This window comes from Nomia melanderi, chromosome 3 (assembly GCF_051020985.1).
Source record: "Nomia melanderi isolate GNS246 chromosome 3, iyNomMela1, whole genome shotgun sequence".
Lineage (NCBI taxonomy): Eukaryota > Metazoa > Arthropoda > Insecta > Hymenoptera > Halictidae > Nomia > Nomia melanderi.
This window is the reverse complement of record NC_135001.1, coordinates 20,670,250-20,689,721: the sequence shown is the minus strand read 5'-3', so window position 1 is coordinate 20,689,721 and position 19,472 is coordinate 20,670,250. Positions and strand designations below refer to the sequence as shown.

Sequence of the window (19,472 nt, the reverse complement as noted above, 5' to 3'; positions counted from 1 at the left end):
ACCGTGATCCCGTGGAGTAATATATTAGGTCATCATGGGTAATGTCGTTTTCTATGATAACTTCCAGTAAAAAATGGATACTGACATTTGTTTGTTGATTTAGGTTAATGATCGATTGGCATGTTCAGAGTGTTATTAACCCCTATAAAAATTGTAACAATAAATTATTTTCGGTTTCTTCAAACATTCATTATAGTATTCAAGTGACACTATTTATTTTCAAGATCATTTCGAATATTCTATGCTTTTAACACTAGAAGTACCACGGATTTAGAACGATTGATAATTTATTGTTACAATTTTTATAGGGATTACATATCAGTCGCTTTGTTTTCGGTTTCTTCAAACATTCATTATAGTATTCAAGTGAAGCTACTTATTTTCAAGATCATTTCGAATATTCAATGCTTTGAAGATATTAATAATTCTGAAACAAAACAATCGAAACCAGTCATTTTGTCTGGTACGGTAGTTCTAGTGTTGACACTAGGTTAACGGAACGCGTCAAATTGACGCATATTGGATTTTAGAAATATTATTTTATAAATATTTACGCCGATTTTGATTGATGCGATCACACTGACATACCCCAATTACCTACTATCAAATCTCCAATTTCCACAATCTAAATAAACAAACATCAATTCTTTTAAGAATAATAGAATGAAGTGTACAATAAATGCCCGTAAACCTAGTGTTAAAAAATATCTAAGAAAATAGGATGCGAAACGACAATACGGCGATGAGCGTAACCGAGTAATCTAGGTTGGCCACTTATCTTCGCCAGAGAATTCTTTTCTCCACCGAAAAGAGGTAACTCCTATGAAAAAAACTGCTACCCTTCTTTTCAAGAAACTTACACTAACTATATCAAGCTCTGCGGCATAGTTAGAAAAGCTATCTTTTCCTATCCACCGCAGAGAGCCGATTTTTCCTTTGACTCTGCTACAGCGGCCAGCTGAATCGAAGTTATTGTAATTCCTATTGCGCCCGGTGTCGCGAGGGAGCAATCCCGCAGTCACAAATAGTCGGCGGCTCGGCCTTTCTGGCTTTTTCTCTCGTCGGTTTCACTTTTGAGAACTGGAGCGTGCGACGAGCCCCGAAAAATGAAAAATTTCGGCTTGTCAGAGGGCCACGGGGTCGAAAGGTACGGCAGGCACGAGCAGAATTCCTATTTACTCGTTTATTTACGTACACACACGGTACACGGGGGCCGGGCGCGTGCCCTCACGTGTAATCGTATGTGACACGTGTACGTGCACGGCCCGTCGATCGAAAGTTCCGGCTCGATCCGCCTGTTCCGGCTCGGAATTCCGGATCGACGTGCGCGCCGCTGGCTCTCCCGCGCGCAACCGGGACGCCAGATGCTCCGTTCTCGCTTTGAATTTCCCACGAAAATGTCGTTCTATGGTTCTTCATTTACCTGGGCGTTCTTGAAATTTTTAATTTCCACGGCGCGACGGTTCCTGGGATTTTCGTCGCTGCGTTCGAGTCGGGAAGGATGATTTTGTGGTTTATTTCGTTCGTTGTGGGGACTGTGTGATTTCATTTGGTCCGAGAAGATTAAGGGTCTTCTTTTGGTTGTTTAATTAGCGGGTTATTGTTTAGTAGGTGTAAGTTTGAATAAGAATATTGGTTTTCGTTATAGTTTAACCCTTTGCCTTACGAGTGAGACTCGTGAAGATTTTCATGATTCAACAAATATATATTACTCAGTTCATTCGAATTCAAAGTAAATATTATTCCTCATCAACTGTTATAGTTAAAAGGAAATATAGGCACATGCTCAGAATTTTTCTCATTTTCCAATTATTAATGACAAAGTAGTCGTATCGATCAGAGTTGAGAAAGAAATCATAGGTCAAGGGGTTGACACTATATTGAGTGTCGGAATATTTGGTACAGTATCATAAGATTGATGATGGTGACATAAACGAGAAAACGTTTAAGACAACCGATACTTGGTTCTCAGCCCTTTGCATTCCAGTGGTTTTCCAGTGGAAAGACTCAATATTTTCCAATGAGATACAAGCGATATTTTCTGAAACTGACTTCTCCAGAAATCGCACTTAAATTCAGGAACAAAACTATTTTATTTCAACATTTTCTTCGTGTGCTTCTTTGTCGAGATATCTTTAAAATATATTACGTTCTTATGTTGTTTTCAATATTATTAGTGAAAAGGATTGTTCACACTGCTTTCTATAAACTAACGATTTTCCAAAATGCATTTCAAATCAAACATTACAATAATACAGACTTATTGAATGAAAAAAGTAAAAAAAATTCGCAGCGTAAAAGTTTAATATTAAATATCGAACTTTGCACTCTAGAGGCGCCTCTCTTGATTGATTCGACACGGCGAAATTGTAAAGTTCGATATTTAATCGTTGAATTACTATTTTATTAAGATAATTAAGATAATTAAGAGTTGAATTACTATTTGACATTCGTTATGATATTAACAGCTTAATTGTACTTTATCGAATCTACGATCGAACACAAGTACAATTAAGCCCTTAGTAGTCTTTGATGCTTTCACGGCCTAGAATATTATTACATTCATTTTTAACTTTCGGGTGAGAGCCGTGTCCAATAGGAATATTTTCCCGTTAATTAAGCCGTTAATATCATAACGAATGTTAAATAGTAATTCAACTCTTCGTCGAATCTATGATCGATCACAAGAACATCACAATAAAGAATCACCTGGTCGAAGATTATACGAAACAATTAATATTCGTATTCTAAGCAAAATCATCATCCGCGGAACAGTTATCAGTAGAGGACTGAAATTGGCCAGATTGGAGGACGGTCCTCGTTACCGAGACCGCGGTCCATCCATTATACAACATGACAACCGGACCGAGGCTCGAATTCTCCAGCGAAACCAGTGTGACGCCTGTCTATCGCGTAATTTCGCGTTAATACGCTGCAAGTGGCTTGAACTCGATCGGCCTGGAGTGGTGCTCGCGAGAATTGGCTGTTCGATGGCGAAAGAGAAGGACGGAGAGACACCTTCCACCAGGCTGGACCGATTCGATCTTGTCCGGCTACCGTGTCCGACATTGTCCACCGAGTCGTGTTCAGAAGAACGGTACAATTCGTTGATCGACGCTCGTCAGTGGATACTTCCCGGTAAGACCACTGGCGAGGGAGATGGAGTAAATAGATGTGTACGGTGTTTACTTTAACGGTAGAATTGCTACCGAGCATTTAATACGATTAATATGTAATTCCTATAAAAATTGTGACAGATTATTTTCAGTTTCTTCAGATATTTGTTATAGTATTCAAGTGATACTATTTATTTTGATGATTTCGAATATTCCATGCTTTTAACACTAGAACTACGGATTTAAAATGATTGATAATTTATTGTGACAATTTTTATAGGAATTACATATCAATCGTTTCGTTTTCGGTTTCTTCAGACATTCGTTATAGTATTGAAGTGACACTATTTATTTTCAAGATCATTTCGGATATTCAATGCTTCGAAGATATCAATAATTGCTAAACAAACAAATCGAAACCAGTCATTTTGAGTAACTTCAACTAATGTTAATTGGGTTTGATAGAATATCTTAGAATAGATCAAAGTTATCAAAGCTCTGATAGTACAGCAGTATAATAAACATGGTACTGTAATAGTACAATGGATTATGCATCAATAGATAATTGATGGTGTAATAGTGTGGGGTGCGACGCGTAAGGCCGGATACCGCAGGTATTCTCGGACCGTTACGACCAGGCCACTTCAACTCAGGTGGTTCGCAGGCGGCCGATGATGGCCTGCAAAATCATGCGCCGTCTTGATGGGATTAGTATTTAACACATTGAACGCCGGCGCTCAATGTGTTAAGATGATTTTAAGGCCTTTCTAGAATAGTGTAGTTTCGCGAGTTGAGAGGATCGGGACAGAGTGGACTAGCGTGGAACAGTGTAATATTGCGTAGAATAGATTAAGATAAATAGTTTAATTTAATTCTAATCAGTTATAGTCCATTTAAATAAAAATACAAATATACCTGTGCTTGTTGTCGCTAAAACTAAAAATCTCACAACAGTATAACAGATGTATTATATAGTATAATAGTATAATGATGGGTTTGAGTCGTTTTCATTCTTCGTTTTAGCGTAACATATATAATGAACTTTAGAAGACTTTAGGTTAAAAAATTTTCGATAGGATTAGACTAGAGCGATTTGTTTGTAAATCAACATGAATTTTGCAAACGATGGATTTGAGTCGTTTTCACTCCTTGTTTTAGCGTAACATATATAATGAACTTTAGAAGACTTTAGATTAAAGAACTTTCGCTAGGATTAGACTAGAGCGATTTGTTTGTAAATCAATATGAATTTTAGAAACGATAGGTTTGAGTCGATTTCACTGTGTTTTAGCGTAACATATACATTGAACTTTAGAAGACTTTAAATTAAAGAACTTTCGGTAGGATCAGACTAGAGCGATTTGTTTGTAAATCAACATGAATTTTACAAACGATGAATTTGAGTCGATTTCACTCTGTTTTAGCGTAACACGTATCACGAAACTTTAGAAGAAACCGATCGTTTGTAGCGATGTCTGCATCGCCTTAAGTTTGAACGTGTATGGAAGCCCGAAGGGTTCCCTCGCCGGCTTCACTACCCGCCCAGAAGAATAACTGCTAACACTGCTCAGTGAGACTATATATAATCTCTTACCATCGAAACAGTCGGCCTTTGATGCGAACTCCTTCGCAGGGATTCATTAATTAGCTCATTCGGAAAGCGGTGCTTGTAAAATCGTTGCGCGCCGTTCTATATGTACATTGGGTTCAGTTATTCCTGGGTACGGTCACGGTGAAACCTTTCAAACAGCTCGCGAGGAGATCCTTCTGCGTTTAAACGCCAGTTTAAAATTCGCGCGTTCAACTGAATGGGAACGGAAAATTAGCTTCTCTCTGATTCAACGTTGTATTCTTAGCGTTTTTAATCTCTTTTGCCGTTTATGTACTCTTCATGGCGTATCCCTGTTTGTTACCTAGACAAGACGAGTTCAATTATCACCTTTAATTAATCATATCAACATATCTGAGACTGTCAACATAGTTCTACATTATCGAGAATACTTTAGCTGTATATATTTATTTTTACTATACTATAGTAACTATAGTTATAGTATATACTATACCATAGTATACAATAGTTATTTTTACTATACTACAGTACTATATTTATTTTTAATTAATTTTAAATTTTAATTTATAAGTGTAGAATGGAAATGGCATAGAATTAAGCGATTGAATTTCACGTGGAAAAATTAGAAATTGACGTAGAATTTTGTTTCGTGAATGTAACAAAATTTATGCAGTGTAAAATTAATAAATATCAACGTATGAACACAAATTAACAATGTATTCAATAGTTTCAATAATTTTATTGAAATATATTTTGTAACTTTGAAGTTACAACGACGTTGAACGTAAACGCCTGCGTGTACAAAAATTTAAGTTTTGCAATAAAAAATTAAATAAGTCAATTTAACCCGGTACGTTGATGCGTGACTTCAAAGTCACACGAGACTACAGAGGGTTAATTTGAAAACGGTTCGTTCTATATTCCGTATCCTTTATTTCCTTACGTTCCGGGAATCTAATAACCGTCCTTGGGTTTCCGAGAATGATCGCACCCGAGAATAATCGTCTCCGTGATAGTGCGATCCCCGGAGCGCAAGGGAGTATAGTTTATTCAGGAAAATATTGGTTTAGCTCGGTGTACACATACCAGTTCGTTAGAGACCGGACGCGGTCCACTTCCGCTTATGGAAAGTTTCCCCGTATTACGGTGGCGGTCGTGTTCGCCGAAATGAACTGTCGGGGACAGTAAATTAGACCGAACTAACGACACTCTCAAGTGCACTTTAATTTTCGTTAATTAACCCGGACCCAACTTCCCCTCCTATCGATGCAAAATTCAACGGTGTTGTTCCGTGCCCTGTGATCTTCCGCCTTCGCCTAACCGTCGGCTTCAATTCATTCCCCCGGACGATCGCGTGTCGGAGGAATGTTTCAAACCGTGGACCGGAATACTTGAGACCTTATGAAAATTTCGAAATGAACGAACACGGACAGAGAATCCCAGGCCTTTGAAAATCATCCATTATTACGCCTGGCAATCGAATTAGCGTCTACGAAAGTTTTATGAAATGGAAATTTCTCCTTCGAGCTTCTTGCGTTTGACGTACCCTGGTCGCGTCCGAATGCATCGGTACAATTATTTCTTAAATCTGCAATTTTCAGGTTCTACCTCTATCGTGTCACTAACGTTATTGCCATTGCTGAAAAAATTGCCTTTGAAAATCATCCGTTATTACGCTTGGCAATCGAATTAGCGTCTACGAAAGTTTTATGAAATGGAAATTTCTCCTTCAAGTTTCTTGCGTTTGACGTCCGAATGCATTGTTACAATTATTTTTTAAATCTGAAATTTTCAAGTTCTGTCTCTATCGTGTCTTACATTTATTGCCATCGCTGAAAAAATTGCCTTTAGTTTCTAACAAAAATAATCGCAGTCCATGATCAATTTCACAAACAAAATTTCGTTTCTATACGTATGAACTCCTCGCAGACGAGCATGTGTTAAACTTTTAGAAGGATAAACCAATTAGCTATTTCCTGATTAACACGTTGAATACCGCACGACTTCATAGAGCAAACTACACAAAATGGATGAAATATAATATTGAATCATCTGATTGAATTATCATTATTGCTCGTTCATCTAGCTGAATGTCGACGCATTAGGTAGCGTTATTTATAATATAGAAACTGTTGAATTATTACTAATGCTAAGCTGGACAAAATAAAAATGCCCAACATTCATGTATCTGGATTTTAACCTTTTATGGACGAAGGTTCTTTGAAATGTACAAAACCTTCGACAGATGAAGTGAAATTATATACCGATTGCTTAATTAATCGGAAAGTAGGAAACTACGTGCTGATATCTCGCTGTTTCACTAATTAAATCATTTATTCGCGACTTAGTTTTCCAGATATGAACATCTGATCTCGCTGGAATTCTCGGAAATCTCGGATGGATTAACCCTTTGCACTCGAAAGTTTTTCAATGGAAATATTCAACATTTTCTGACGAGATATAGCCGATAGTTTAATTTAACGATAATTAATAGATAAATTAAGCAACGAAGAACTTTTATTTCAATATTTCACATAGCAGTGCAAAGTTCCATTTGAACCATTAAATATTCGACTTGATAATTTTATTATATCGAATCAAAGGTGACCAATCAGTCACCTCTCGAGTGCAAAGGGTCAAAAGTGTATTAAAACCGAGAGTATTCCTTATTACACCTCTCCTGCACGGTACACATTGAAAATCTTACAGAATGCTACGTTGGCCACTCCGACGTCCCAAAAACGGTCCCGTCATGCTCGGTTAACAGGTCCCCGGCACTGAATCATTCCCCAGATAAGACTGCCCGGCGGAACACATGAAACATGTATAGGAGCCTATTATCGCGCAGTTGCTCGCGAACGTGCTAATGTTCTGTCCCCATAAACTGCGCGAGTTTCGCGATACAAAGCGATCCGGCGAAGTTTCGCCGGGCGGGCACCATAATGACCGGCGCGCGGCGGCGGCGGTGGCCCCGTTATAAACCTCGCCGGGAAATTCGGGTCACGGCGCTTCATAGTTTCACCTGTAGTGTCGGGTAAATTGCAATTAACCGTGCGAGCGGGCGCGAGCGAGCTCTCTCGTCCGGCGGTCACGTTTTATTCACCGTCGAGACGCGTAAATACACGTGCGAGCCGCGTTGCGTCCCGCTCTTTCGCGAACTCGGCGAGTCTCGTCAACGAGGACACGATTTTTCACGATTTTTCGAATTTGACCGGCGAAGCATCCTGTAGCTAGCCTGTTTTAGGCTGGTTCGGAATAAAACTACGGAGATTCGCGAGAATGATGAATATCCTGGAGTTCTTTTGTGACTGAAAAATGAATTCGAAGAATATTCGTTGATATTATAGTGTTACAATATTATAGATAATGAAAGGGTGGATCTTGAGTAATCGAGAGCTAGGAGTATATATATGTATTTAATAAAATATTAATATTATAAAATTAGATTTTATATTTTTTAATCTATTAGAATTTTTATAGGGATTAGATATCAGTCGTATTAAATCCTCTTCTAGTGTTAAACTATGTATAACGTATCAATATATAGAATATTGAAAGAAAATAGTTTTCCTCAATGCTATGCGATTTCTCAATTCAATCTCAGAAAATATCATCTCATTAGAAAATATCGAGTATTTCCAATAAAAAACTTCTGAAATGCAAAGAGTTAATACTATCAACCTAAAACTTCTTCATTCACCCCTCAATTCCATTACACACGGCAATAACCCATCGATCACCTGGAAATAAATAAAATACTCAACGAAACAAATTTAGACGAAGACAACAAGATTAACCTCGCATGTAACGTCCAGTGTTCTCAGCAGGACTCCCTCTTGTTTAAACACTGCGCTAATTTCGTTCATTTAGATTAATTCCCTTCGACCCAGCGGGTCGTCGTGGCGAATCAGCGCGTCTCCGCGGGAAAATGGAGCGCGACCGTATTCCAGCGGTGAAACACCGAGAATTTATTGTTTCCGCGAGATTCGAGGATCCGCGCGGCAAGGTCCGCTGTAACCTGATAAATGGGGCTGTCGAAAAAAAGGGGTTGCCGGCGCGGGGGAGGGTGGAGGAACGGAGAGGACAGGTGGGCAGCGAGCGAGAGGGAAACGGGATCGGCGGGCGCAGCAGCTGCGCCGGCCGCAATTGAGATATATTTCGTTTTTATAGGTGACCGGCCGATACTCTCCGCGCGCGGTTCGGTTTTTCTGCTTGTCAAAAATGGAAATCCGCCGCGGATTTTCGGCCAGGTAAAAACGACACTTCGCGGCCGACGTACGGTCGTCGTTCCCGCCGCGAGCTGCCTCGTTAGTCGCCGCGTTCCTCGTGCGATCTCGTTACGGATCTCCATGGAGAGTTTGCGGTACCGATTCGGACAAGCGACTCGATTACCGTGGGATTTGCGGTGGAGCCGATTCTTGCGCCATCGGAGAGTTATCTATTGTCTGCCGTTGGGTTATTCGAACGGTGCGCTGGGACGTTCGGTTATTTTTGTGTCGCCGTTAACACGTTGACGAAAGGCGTCAGCGTTTTAGGTATTCTCTCTGTAGCGGAGATAGAGGAAAAATTATTAACCCTTTGCACTCGAGAGCTTTCTAGTCATCTGATTTGAAGCACGAAAATTGTAAAATTCAATATTAAATTTTATATAATGTACGAACACATGGAACATCGAAATGAAATAGTTACGTCACTTAATTTATGCAAGGTATTTCTTTACGTTAGTTGTAAAAGATATCATTGATATTTAATCAGAGAATAATGAATATTAGTGGAGGAGAATATTAACCCTTTGCACTCCGAATTTCTTTCGCATCTTTTCCTCGATAACTCTGTGCTATTACGATATTTTATTTGAAATGAGTTTTAAAATATAGTTTACTAATAATTAGTTAAAATACTTAAATAACATGAATATAGTTAATTGTCTATGGATAGAGAGTTACGATAGAAGTTCTTCGAAGAAATGGTACTACCTCGCGGTGGCTACTGGGAAAATAACCAGGAGCACTCGGTGCGACGTGACAGTGTTCGCCGTGGCATTTATCGAGCCTCGGACTCAGAACTTTTCGCTGTTTCTCACCGGTGCAAATACCTCGGGGAAACGAATAACTCACCGCGGTATCCCACGTGCTGGCCGAAGTAAATTTTCCAGGCGCGTAAGAAACCTCTGATGCGACTACTCTTAGCGCTTCTACCTCTCTATCTTATTCTGTCTTTATTTCCCCCTCGCATGTCTCTATCTCGCTCGGATTATACGAAATGTTTCAGAGATGCTGTTTTTCTTATACGTTCTCTCCGTCGAAGAAAATGAATCAGTCTGCAGTCTTGATAGACTGGGCACAATATAGATCACACATAGTAGAATTCATAACGCGACGAATGAAACAATAGAAACTCCATTATCTGAGCTAATTGAAGAATATTTATAGAGAAATTTGTAAATGCTAAAATAATACTTTTCAAGAGAAACTTGATGAGCATTACTCGATGAATAATTAAAATTGAAGACCCACCGTAACAGTCAAAACGACTGTTTCCGGTTCGTTTGTTTATTGATATTGATTTTATTATTGATATCTCCAAAGCATGAACATCCGAAATGATTTTGGAAATAGTTTCACTCGAATACTATATTGAACGTATGAAGAAACCGAAAATAATCTATTTCTAGTTCTAGTGTTAACCAGTGTTGACATTTCTATGTTGAGTATAGTTGACTAGTGTTAACATTTCTATGACGCGTATACTCGTCAAACATAGTTAATTAGTTAATAGTGTCCATGAAAACTCTTCAACCAAGTATAGAATACACGAATGATCGAGTTTTCCCGATAATCAACGATCGAAACTCCGCCGGAATTTCTAAAACTGCAGCCAATCCCGCGCTGGAATCCGAATTTTCATAAACAATCCGCAATCTAAATATATTCCGTACGTGCGAAAGCGATCGAGGAATTTTCTCGTTTCGCCGGCGAGTAGATTGCCTCGGTCCGCGGACGGACGGTCTGCGCAAATATTGACCTTGATCACTTGAGGCGGACACGGTCCGCGTTCCCGTGAACCTTGCACTTTCGTTCGCGTCGCCGTGTTCTCCGTCGCCGACGACTCGTGCTACCGGATCGCGTTACCGAACGAAATCCGAGAGGTCGCGGAGCCTCGAGCGAGCGCGCCCCGTGACGCGACCAGTTCTCCGGTTCGTTCTTCGCTTCCGTTCGTTTCCACGAATTTCCATGGCCGTTCCCTCGAACCGCAAGTCACGGCGTTCCCGCGAATATTAGTCTTTGTCCCGATAACGCTGAGCGCACGGGAACGGTCGACGTTTGGTTTCTCGTTAACGGAACCGAGGAAATAGGGTTACCTTAGATTCGCGCTTCCCTGGATTTGCCCTCGTTATTAACACGTTCCGTGCCACGTGTGCCACATGTGGTACACGCCAATGTTTGTTAGAACCTGTGATATATTCTAACAAAACGTTACAGCAAAACGAACTGGAATTACATGCTTATCTGAAGAAATGAATAATTTATCGTTGAAAGAATTACCATTTTGATTTTAAGATGACGTGTATACTCGTCGAACGCAGGTAACTGGTTAACACAACTGGTTACAAAGCAGTGAAAACATAGAGAAACAATATCAAAATATATAAAAATGACCAGAAACTTGAATGTAATTTGTTATTTTATTAGAAAGCTCAATACAGTTCATAAGCAAAATATAACCGAAATTTCCGATGCACGGCACGTGTTAACGCGTTCGGCGACGTTCATTCGACTCGCCTTCAAATCGGAAAATTGATTAATCGAGTCGATGCAGCAATACGTGAATTAAATATAAATGAATCGAGACTTGCTAAATGCGCTTGTATAATATTTATACAAAAATGAAGAAGAACCTGTTCAACTGTCATCCAAATAATCTCAGCTGTTTAAGCTAAAATTACCATTAAATTTGACTTTATCAATCAATTAAGTCAATTATCCCTTTGCACTTGGAATATTTCATATTTCACTAGAAATATTCAACATTTAGCAATAAGTTACACACTCCTCGAAACGAACCAAACGAGAGAACACACACAAGTTAAGTGACTACTTCGATATTTCGCGTATCTATAGATCACGCGAACCTCAACCCTTTGCGAACGGACGTCATTTTCATATTTGGAGCACCGAATAGCAAACAAATGATTCAGTTACCGAAACATCAAGAGTTTCCTATTTTTCCATTGTTCGAGTGATCGATATACAATTCATCTTCGTCCGTTGAAAGTTCCTTACATTTCGAACAACCTTCGTCAAGGGTTAAAATTGTCAGAAACAAAGATCCACAGTTCCAATATCCTCCTTCCCGAACAACCGATCTCCGAGACACAATCGCGAAAAGAAAACTTCCCCGTCGAAGCGTTCCCGCCAGTATCCAGAATAAATTACGCATCGGATTTCCAATAAGTAAATTCCCGGCTAAACTTTGTAGGGATGAAACTTCGTAGCCGCGACGTCGCGTTACTTCCGGTTCACCTGGCGCCGCAGCCTCCTTTCTATCACTCAACCTGGAATCGACCTGAACGCGAATCGTCTGTCAGCGGCTCGATCCCTCCGATCGCTCGACTCGACTTCGATGTTTCCAGCTGCCTTTCGCCGCGGGGTGGTCGCATTTCCCTCGTCGCTTATCGCGCGACGTTTATCCGGATTTGTAAGTCGGATTAAATCCGACCGACAGTCGGTGAACGGTTGCGAACGGGAACGCTCTAATCTAATTCGATCGGCTGCGTTCCGACGCGAGTTATGATTGCGCCGAATCCGCGTCCTCCTCGGAGCGTCTTTAATCAACGCGGATCCGCCCTTTGTGATCCGGCGGCGGATTCCTCGAGCCTTTGACGAACAACGCCGGCCGACGGTAACGGGAACTGAATTTTGTAGGCGACTCGCCTCGGGAATGCGCAGAATGAAAGCGTTTCTTGCAGCGACCTGTTTCCGAGATAATTGAAGGCGCTGGAGAGGACTCTGACGCGTCTGCTCGGGAGTTACTCGTACCATGTGCTCCGGGGAATATTGTCGGCGGAATATTGAACGTTGATTGTCTTCGAGGAGCCGCGCGAGAACGAGTTGCATTAAAAGTTGGATTACGTTCCGCGCGAACTGCGTTTAGGAACTGAGCGAGGCGAGATGATCCGTTCTTGAATATGTCTTTTACAGTTATTCGGGTAACGAATGCTTCTCTGGGAAATTATTTGGGAGATTAGTGGAGGGGTCTTTCGAAAACTCGATATGGACGCTTAGAGGTTTTAGAGAAGGATTTGAGGAAAGTTGATTGACCGATGGTAGAGTTAACCACTTGGGATCGGAGGCTTAGTTGCTGTTTGATTCAAGGCAGCGGAATTAGAAAATTTAAAGGTTAATATTATTTTTATTATATTTTGTTGTATTCATATATTTATATATAAAATATGTAATATAATATATATATATATATTTATATATATTTATATATATTTATATATTATATATAATATTATTATATATTTATATATATAACGTAAGCGGTAGAAAGTATTCTGTTTCAATACTTCATGTACACTACACAAAATATATAAATATTTATATATAATATTATATATATTTATATATATTATATTATATTTTATATTATATTATATTATATTATATATTTTATATATTTTATATATTTTATATTATATTATATTATTTTATATTATATATTTTGTGTAGAGTACGCATGAAGTATTGAAATAGAACACTTTCTACTGTTTACGTTGCAAAAATACTATTAATATTTCATCGGAAAGCAATGAATATTTATAATGAAATATATCACCGAGCAAAAGGCTAATACCCATAAACATCCCACGAAAGTGCTCAACTTATCGAGGAGTATCTCATTAATCCAATAATGCCCTTGCGATCTTCATCAGGAAATTCACCTCATTCAATTCTGCTCCTCAGAGCAGTTCTGAAAAGGGCTCGCTGTAATTCGCTGAATAAATCCACGTTTATTATTTGCTCAATCCCATTTGCGCGCAGCGTTCACAATGTCGCGAAGAATGCTTCAAGTACAAAATAATCCGAGCCTCGGAGTCGTCGGATAATATTTATCTCGGCGCCGGCTTTTAAATCCACCGCGAGCATCCCAAAAGGGTTCTCCACCTTGCTTTTCAACTTCATCGATCCCCTCTCAGTCTCGTTCCCCGTTCAACGCGAGCTAAGAAAAAAACGACGACGACGTCGACAACGAGCGAAACAAAATATTGATCTCCCCGTCGGCGAGCGGACATTCCTATCGACTTCGAAGGAACTCTCGACTTATTCCAGTTTGCCGGACTTCGGTTATCGAAAGCGAATTAAACCGGACACGATACCCGGAGCACGGTCGAGCACTTTCGGCGCGGCGCAATCCGGAAAGTTCGCGGACGCGTCGGATTCCGAAGTTCTCCGGCCAGTTTCCCCGTCGACGCTCAACTTATCGGGTTCGCCGCTTTATAATTCCACCGTTCTTCCGGGAAACTACGGGATGATTTTTAGGGGAGTCCCACGTGGTACCGCGGGAAGGGGGCAACGAACTCGAAGGAACTTACACAATGAACAAAAAGAGTTTGCCAGCGAAGGGAAAACGAAGGAAAATATAATGAAAGTAGTTAACTTAACGAACGCGACTTACAAAGTACGTTCCAATTATGTTAATCACTTTTATAAATCTCAACCTCTCTTTCACTTCCTCGTTTTTTCTTCCATTCTCTTTGTTTTCTCTCTTTTTCTTTCTGATTCTTCCTCGCTCCCACTCTCTCCTTTCTCTCACGAGCGCGTTTTCTTTGGCAACTCAACATCTCGCAAACCCTTGGCGATGCATTCAGGCCCGCGCATTCTTTCGCGCGAGTTTCCTTCACTCAAGGTTTCTCAAGCATTCGTCCCACTCTTCGCATTCTTTAATTTACGACACCCGATACGACCTATGCCGAGCATTCGTCCCGACACACTTTCACTCTGGGAAAAATCCTACGTTGCCAGCCCCGTCAAAGTTGCCGGTGGTCCGCGGGCGGCCGGGAAAAATGTTTAAAAGCCGGGCTCGACCGCGGAGAGGCCGCTCGACCCTGCACCGGGAATCCCGGGCCGAGTTTATTCAAGTTGAGTGCGCCCCCGCGTCCGGAGGCCGCGCAATTACCCCCCGCGACTCGTCCGAAGTTTCCCTTCGGCCCCAGAAATTTGAATTCCTCGCATCGCACCGCCGCGGGAACGAGAACCATCCGAAACCGGACATTTTCGAGAATTAATCCCGCAAATACCGACCAGCGAATCGCCGTTCGGAAGACTGAACGATTTCCTCGGGCGGCGTCTAAGTTTGTCACGTTATCGTCCGGAGGATATTGCATTCTACGGGCTGTTTCAACACATTGAGCGCCGGCGACCTGAGAGACATTTAACCCTTTCGCGACGGGTGTACATAGGGCAGCCACTTTTTGGTCAACAGAGGCTGACGCCGATTATATACGACAGTCGTTTATTATTTTGCAACGGCTGACGCTGTCTAGATACGGCAGTTACTTATTGGTTTTTTTGTATTATTATTTTATTTCAATAGCGAACTCAAGGTAAAGCTGTAAATACATTGGTGGCGAGGTATGGTTCACTTGCGCTTCGAACGACGACAAAGTATGGTCAGTTGCACTGTCGCGAAAAGTGGCGAAAAATGGTACAGGTGCGCTGTCGCGAAAGGGTTAAATCCTGAGCGCCGGCAACGTATCAGCCAGTTAGTCGAAACGCCGGACTCATTCGCTTGTATCTGATCAATGAGAAACAATTATTTTCCATCGATACCACAGATATAGGGTCTGTACTGTTATCGTCCATCGTTTAGTGGAAAAGAATTTACTCTTGGAAGTGATATTTGATTTAGAATTCTGAAGTTTCGAGAACCTTTCGGATATTAACACTAGGTTTACGGGCATTTATTGTACACTTCATTCTATTATTCCTAAAAGAATCGATGCTCGTTTATTTAGATTGCGGAAACTGGAGATTCGATAGTAGGTAATTGGGGTACATGTCAGTGTGATCGCATCAATCAAAATCGGCGTAAACATTTACAAAATATTTCTAAAATCCAATATGCGTCAATTTGACGCGTCCCGTAAACCTAGTATCAATAGCAATAAATAAGTATGAATATAAACAATTGATTTAGAAATCTGAATCTTCCTAAATCTCAGATGTTAATCATAACGAACGATATTTGATTTATATTCCATCGATCAAAATCTCGAATATTCATAGCAATAAATACAATATTCGATTCAATATTAATAAAACGATATTTCAACCAACTAAACTACATATTCCCACTACTTCGTAACAAATCTAGAAATCTCCCTCGATCATTCCAACCTTTAATCCCCGAAGTAAAAATCTGATGCGCAATACGTATCGATTCCTATTTCCGCAGCGCGATAGCGTTTCTTGGAACGAGGCTCGAGTCATTCCCAATCACCGGTGCCCCGTTTAGGCGTAAAATTTCGCGGCCAATCGGATCCGCCGCGTTGTCGCGAAACTTTGCCAACGCCCGGTAATTACTTGAATTTCGCCGACCGATCGCTCCTCTTTTGTTCGCCGGGGAGCTGGCGTTAATCCAAACCGCGCGATACTCCCGTTACACCGAGCGAAAGGTGGGAACGCCGCAATCCGATACAGTCCCGAAACTCCGAGCGTTCGATGCAAATTCGGGGCCGCGTAAACAGACCCCTTTGAAGGTCCGCCCAGAAACTGGGAACAGCCGGATCGTTCGGGCGTTTTTGTTTCGCCGATTTCCGTCGCGGTTTTTTCTCGTTTTATCCCGACGGAGCCGAACGGGGAACGGTGTCGCTCATTTTCCGACGAGAGCCAGGCGTCGACCGAGCGCCCGTGTTTTTGCGCCGGTCGGATATTCGACGCCGAAACGTCGATTTCCTTTTAACCGGAAACCCCCCGGCGCCGAGCGAATTCGAAAATATTATATTATATTTTTATTCATTGGGTATCGAGCTCGGCGGTCCGCGCGAGGAACAAACAAGCCGACGGCACGGAGTAAAGTTTTAATACGCTGGCTTCGATTCTCGAGGAAGTTGCCTTCCGGAATTCACGGACTCGCGTCCGCGTTTCCGTTTGAAGTAAGTGGGGACGGTAAGTCATACGCAGACGTATTGGCAAACTTCCCTGTTTGCTCGGGAATAAATTGAGCCACCAGCGAGGTTTATTCGATTGCTTTCTGTGAGGATGTAGGGAAATGATGGAATTATTAATCCTTTGCACTCGAAAACTTTCCACTGGAAATATTCAACGTTTTACGGTAAGACGTTATTTGAAACGAACTGAGGAGAGAACATACATAAATCAAGAAACAAAGCCATTTTATTCCAATACTTCACGTTTCGATGCATTATACGAAGCTTAATATCCCTTTGCACTCGAGAGGTGACTCTTAGTCATCACTTGAGTTGATTTAAGAATTATAAAGTCTAATATATAATATTAAGCTTTGCATGATGCATCGATATGTGGAATATTGAAATAAAATAACTTTCCTTCTTAACACTTAGCCAACCGAATGGGGAGATCTCTCATTTTTCACTTAGCAACGTATTGCCTTTTATTCTGTTTATCTTTTCTTTTGTTGTTTAGTAAGTCTTGAAGTCGGATTATTTGCAGTTCATCGAATGCGATTCTTGTTTCTACAAAACACGGTTTCTAACCGAATTGATTGAATGAGTTCAATTGAAGATAATGGAGGAGGTTGTAGTTATAGTTCTTTTTAGTCGCCTAAGTGTTAACTTATATATGTTTCCTCGTTAATTAGCTTCGAAGAACATCGTCTGTATCTCATCGGAGAATGTTGAATATTTCTAGTGAAAAACTTTCGAGTGCAAAGGGTTAAACCTTTGTAGTACGAATTCTTCCGAATTGCGCTAGAATTATTTTATCGTTTATATTGGGGAGAAGGAGAATTCTACGTTTGACGTATTTATCTTGAAGTTTAACGATTGATAATAGTAAAATAACATTTAATTTTAGCTGAGAAAATTGTAGTGATGTTTGCACTTTAGAAATGTGAGAAGAAAATAGATTTTGAAATTTAAACTTGAGTTTAGTTTAATTTAAGGAAAAAACAACTCGGGAGAAAATTGGATTCGGCAGCATCTCTAGAGGACTACGAAAAGCTAAACACCTTCCTCGATTCTACTCAGTCTCCGACACATTTCTATCTAAACCGTAACTCACTGTCAAACCGTCTCAAGCCGGGATCTGCTAGAAATCCTCACTGACGAGTCAAATAACAGAACCCGGACGAAAAGCTCCCCTATTCCTTTGCCCCCATCTTCCTCCTATTACCATTTAATTTCAGAACCTCCTCAAATTACAGTAGAGTCTCAATTATCCGATTTAATTGGGCGACTAACTGCCTAGAGAAATAGATACTTGAGGAGAAATTGTTCAAAGTATATTCGTAAAGTTTGATAGTACAGATTTTGGGAAACTATCTGATAATCGAAATTATTGATATTCTATTGAAATAGACTTTCACTAATTTAGATCGTGACGAATTGTGACTCGGTTATTCGAAGGCTTAGTGTATTAATGTTCAAGAATTTACCGAAAAATGCCGGTTAACAGAGATTACTCTGAATTAGTATCTAAAAAGTCCCACAGAAATCTTGATTAATCTATGGTCAACTGTATTAGTATTCGAGAATTCAGTCAGAAATCCCAATTAATCGACTTACTTCAGTTCGCTCGAAAAATATTTCTATATTATAAATAATACTATCTGATGCGGTGACGTTCAGCTAGATGGATGTACGGTTATAGTAATGCAATTCAATCGGATGATTTAATATTTAATTTTTTCCATTTTGTGCATTTTCCGCCATGAAATCGTGCGGCATTCAACGTGTTAATCTAAGGTCAACTGTATTAGTATTCGAGAATTCAGTCAGAAATCCCGATTAATTCAAGTTTTACGGTATCAATGTTCAATAACTCATCAAAAAATGCTGGTTAACCGAGATTACTCTGAATAAATATCTAAAAAGTCCACCAGAAATCTTGATTAATCTAAGGTCAATTGTATTAGTATTCGAGAATTCAGTCAGAAATCCCGATTAATTCAAGTCTTACGGTATCAGTGTTTGAAAACTCATCAAAAAATACCGGTTAACCGAAATTGCTGCGAATAAATATCTAAAAAGTCCACCAGAAATCTTGATTAATCTAAGGTCAATTGTATTAGTATTCGAGAATTCAGTCAGAAATCCCGATTAATTCAAGTCTTACGGTATCAGTGTTTGAAAACTCATCGAAAAATGGCGATTAACCGAAATTACTCTAAACAAGTGTTCGCAAATCCCACGGTAACCCCAATTAATCTACCGTCTACCGTACTAGGGACCAAGAACTCACCCAGGAATCCCTGTATGGCGCCCAGTGGCATCACGAACAAGCTGACGAGTAGATCGGCGACGGCCAGGGACAAGAGAAAGTAATTCGTGACGTTGTGCAGCCTCCTGTCGAGTCCCACCGCGAGGCAGACCAGTATGTTGCCCAGGCCGCCCGCCACGATGAACACCGCGACGAAGAGGAAGCTCCAGTCGAATCGGCGGCCCCTCGCCGTCGAGCCGAGTTTCGACCTGTGCGAGCAGGAGACGGCGAGATCCTCCGTCGTCGAGTTGGTCGGCGTGCATTCCAAGATCTGCGAACGTAACGAGATCGTCGGAAGTTCGGCGAAAAACGCATCGCTCG

The 19,472-nt window shown here is 40.7% G+C and overlaps 1 protein-coding gene across 2 annotated transcripts in view; it reads right to left on the bottom strand.

The window, feature by feature from the left end:
• 5-HT2A (5-hydroxytryptamine receptor 2A) overlaps nt 1–19,472 on the bottom strand; it is a 78,402-nt gene that overhangs the window by 28,442 nt on the left and 30,488 nt on the right. For both annotated transcript variants that reach the window (XM_031982082.2, XM_076365754.1), the window contains exon 3: nt 19,134–19,422. In XM_031982082.2, coding sequence (XP_031837942.1) covers nt 19,134–19,422 — 289 coding nt within the window. The remainder of the gene's footprint in view (nt 1–19,133; nt 19,423–19,472) is intronic.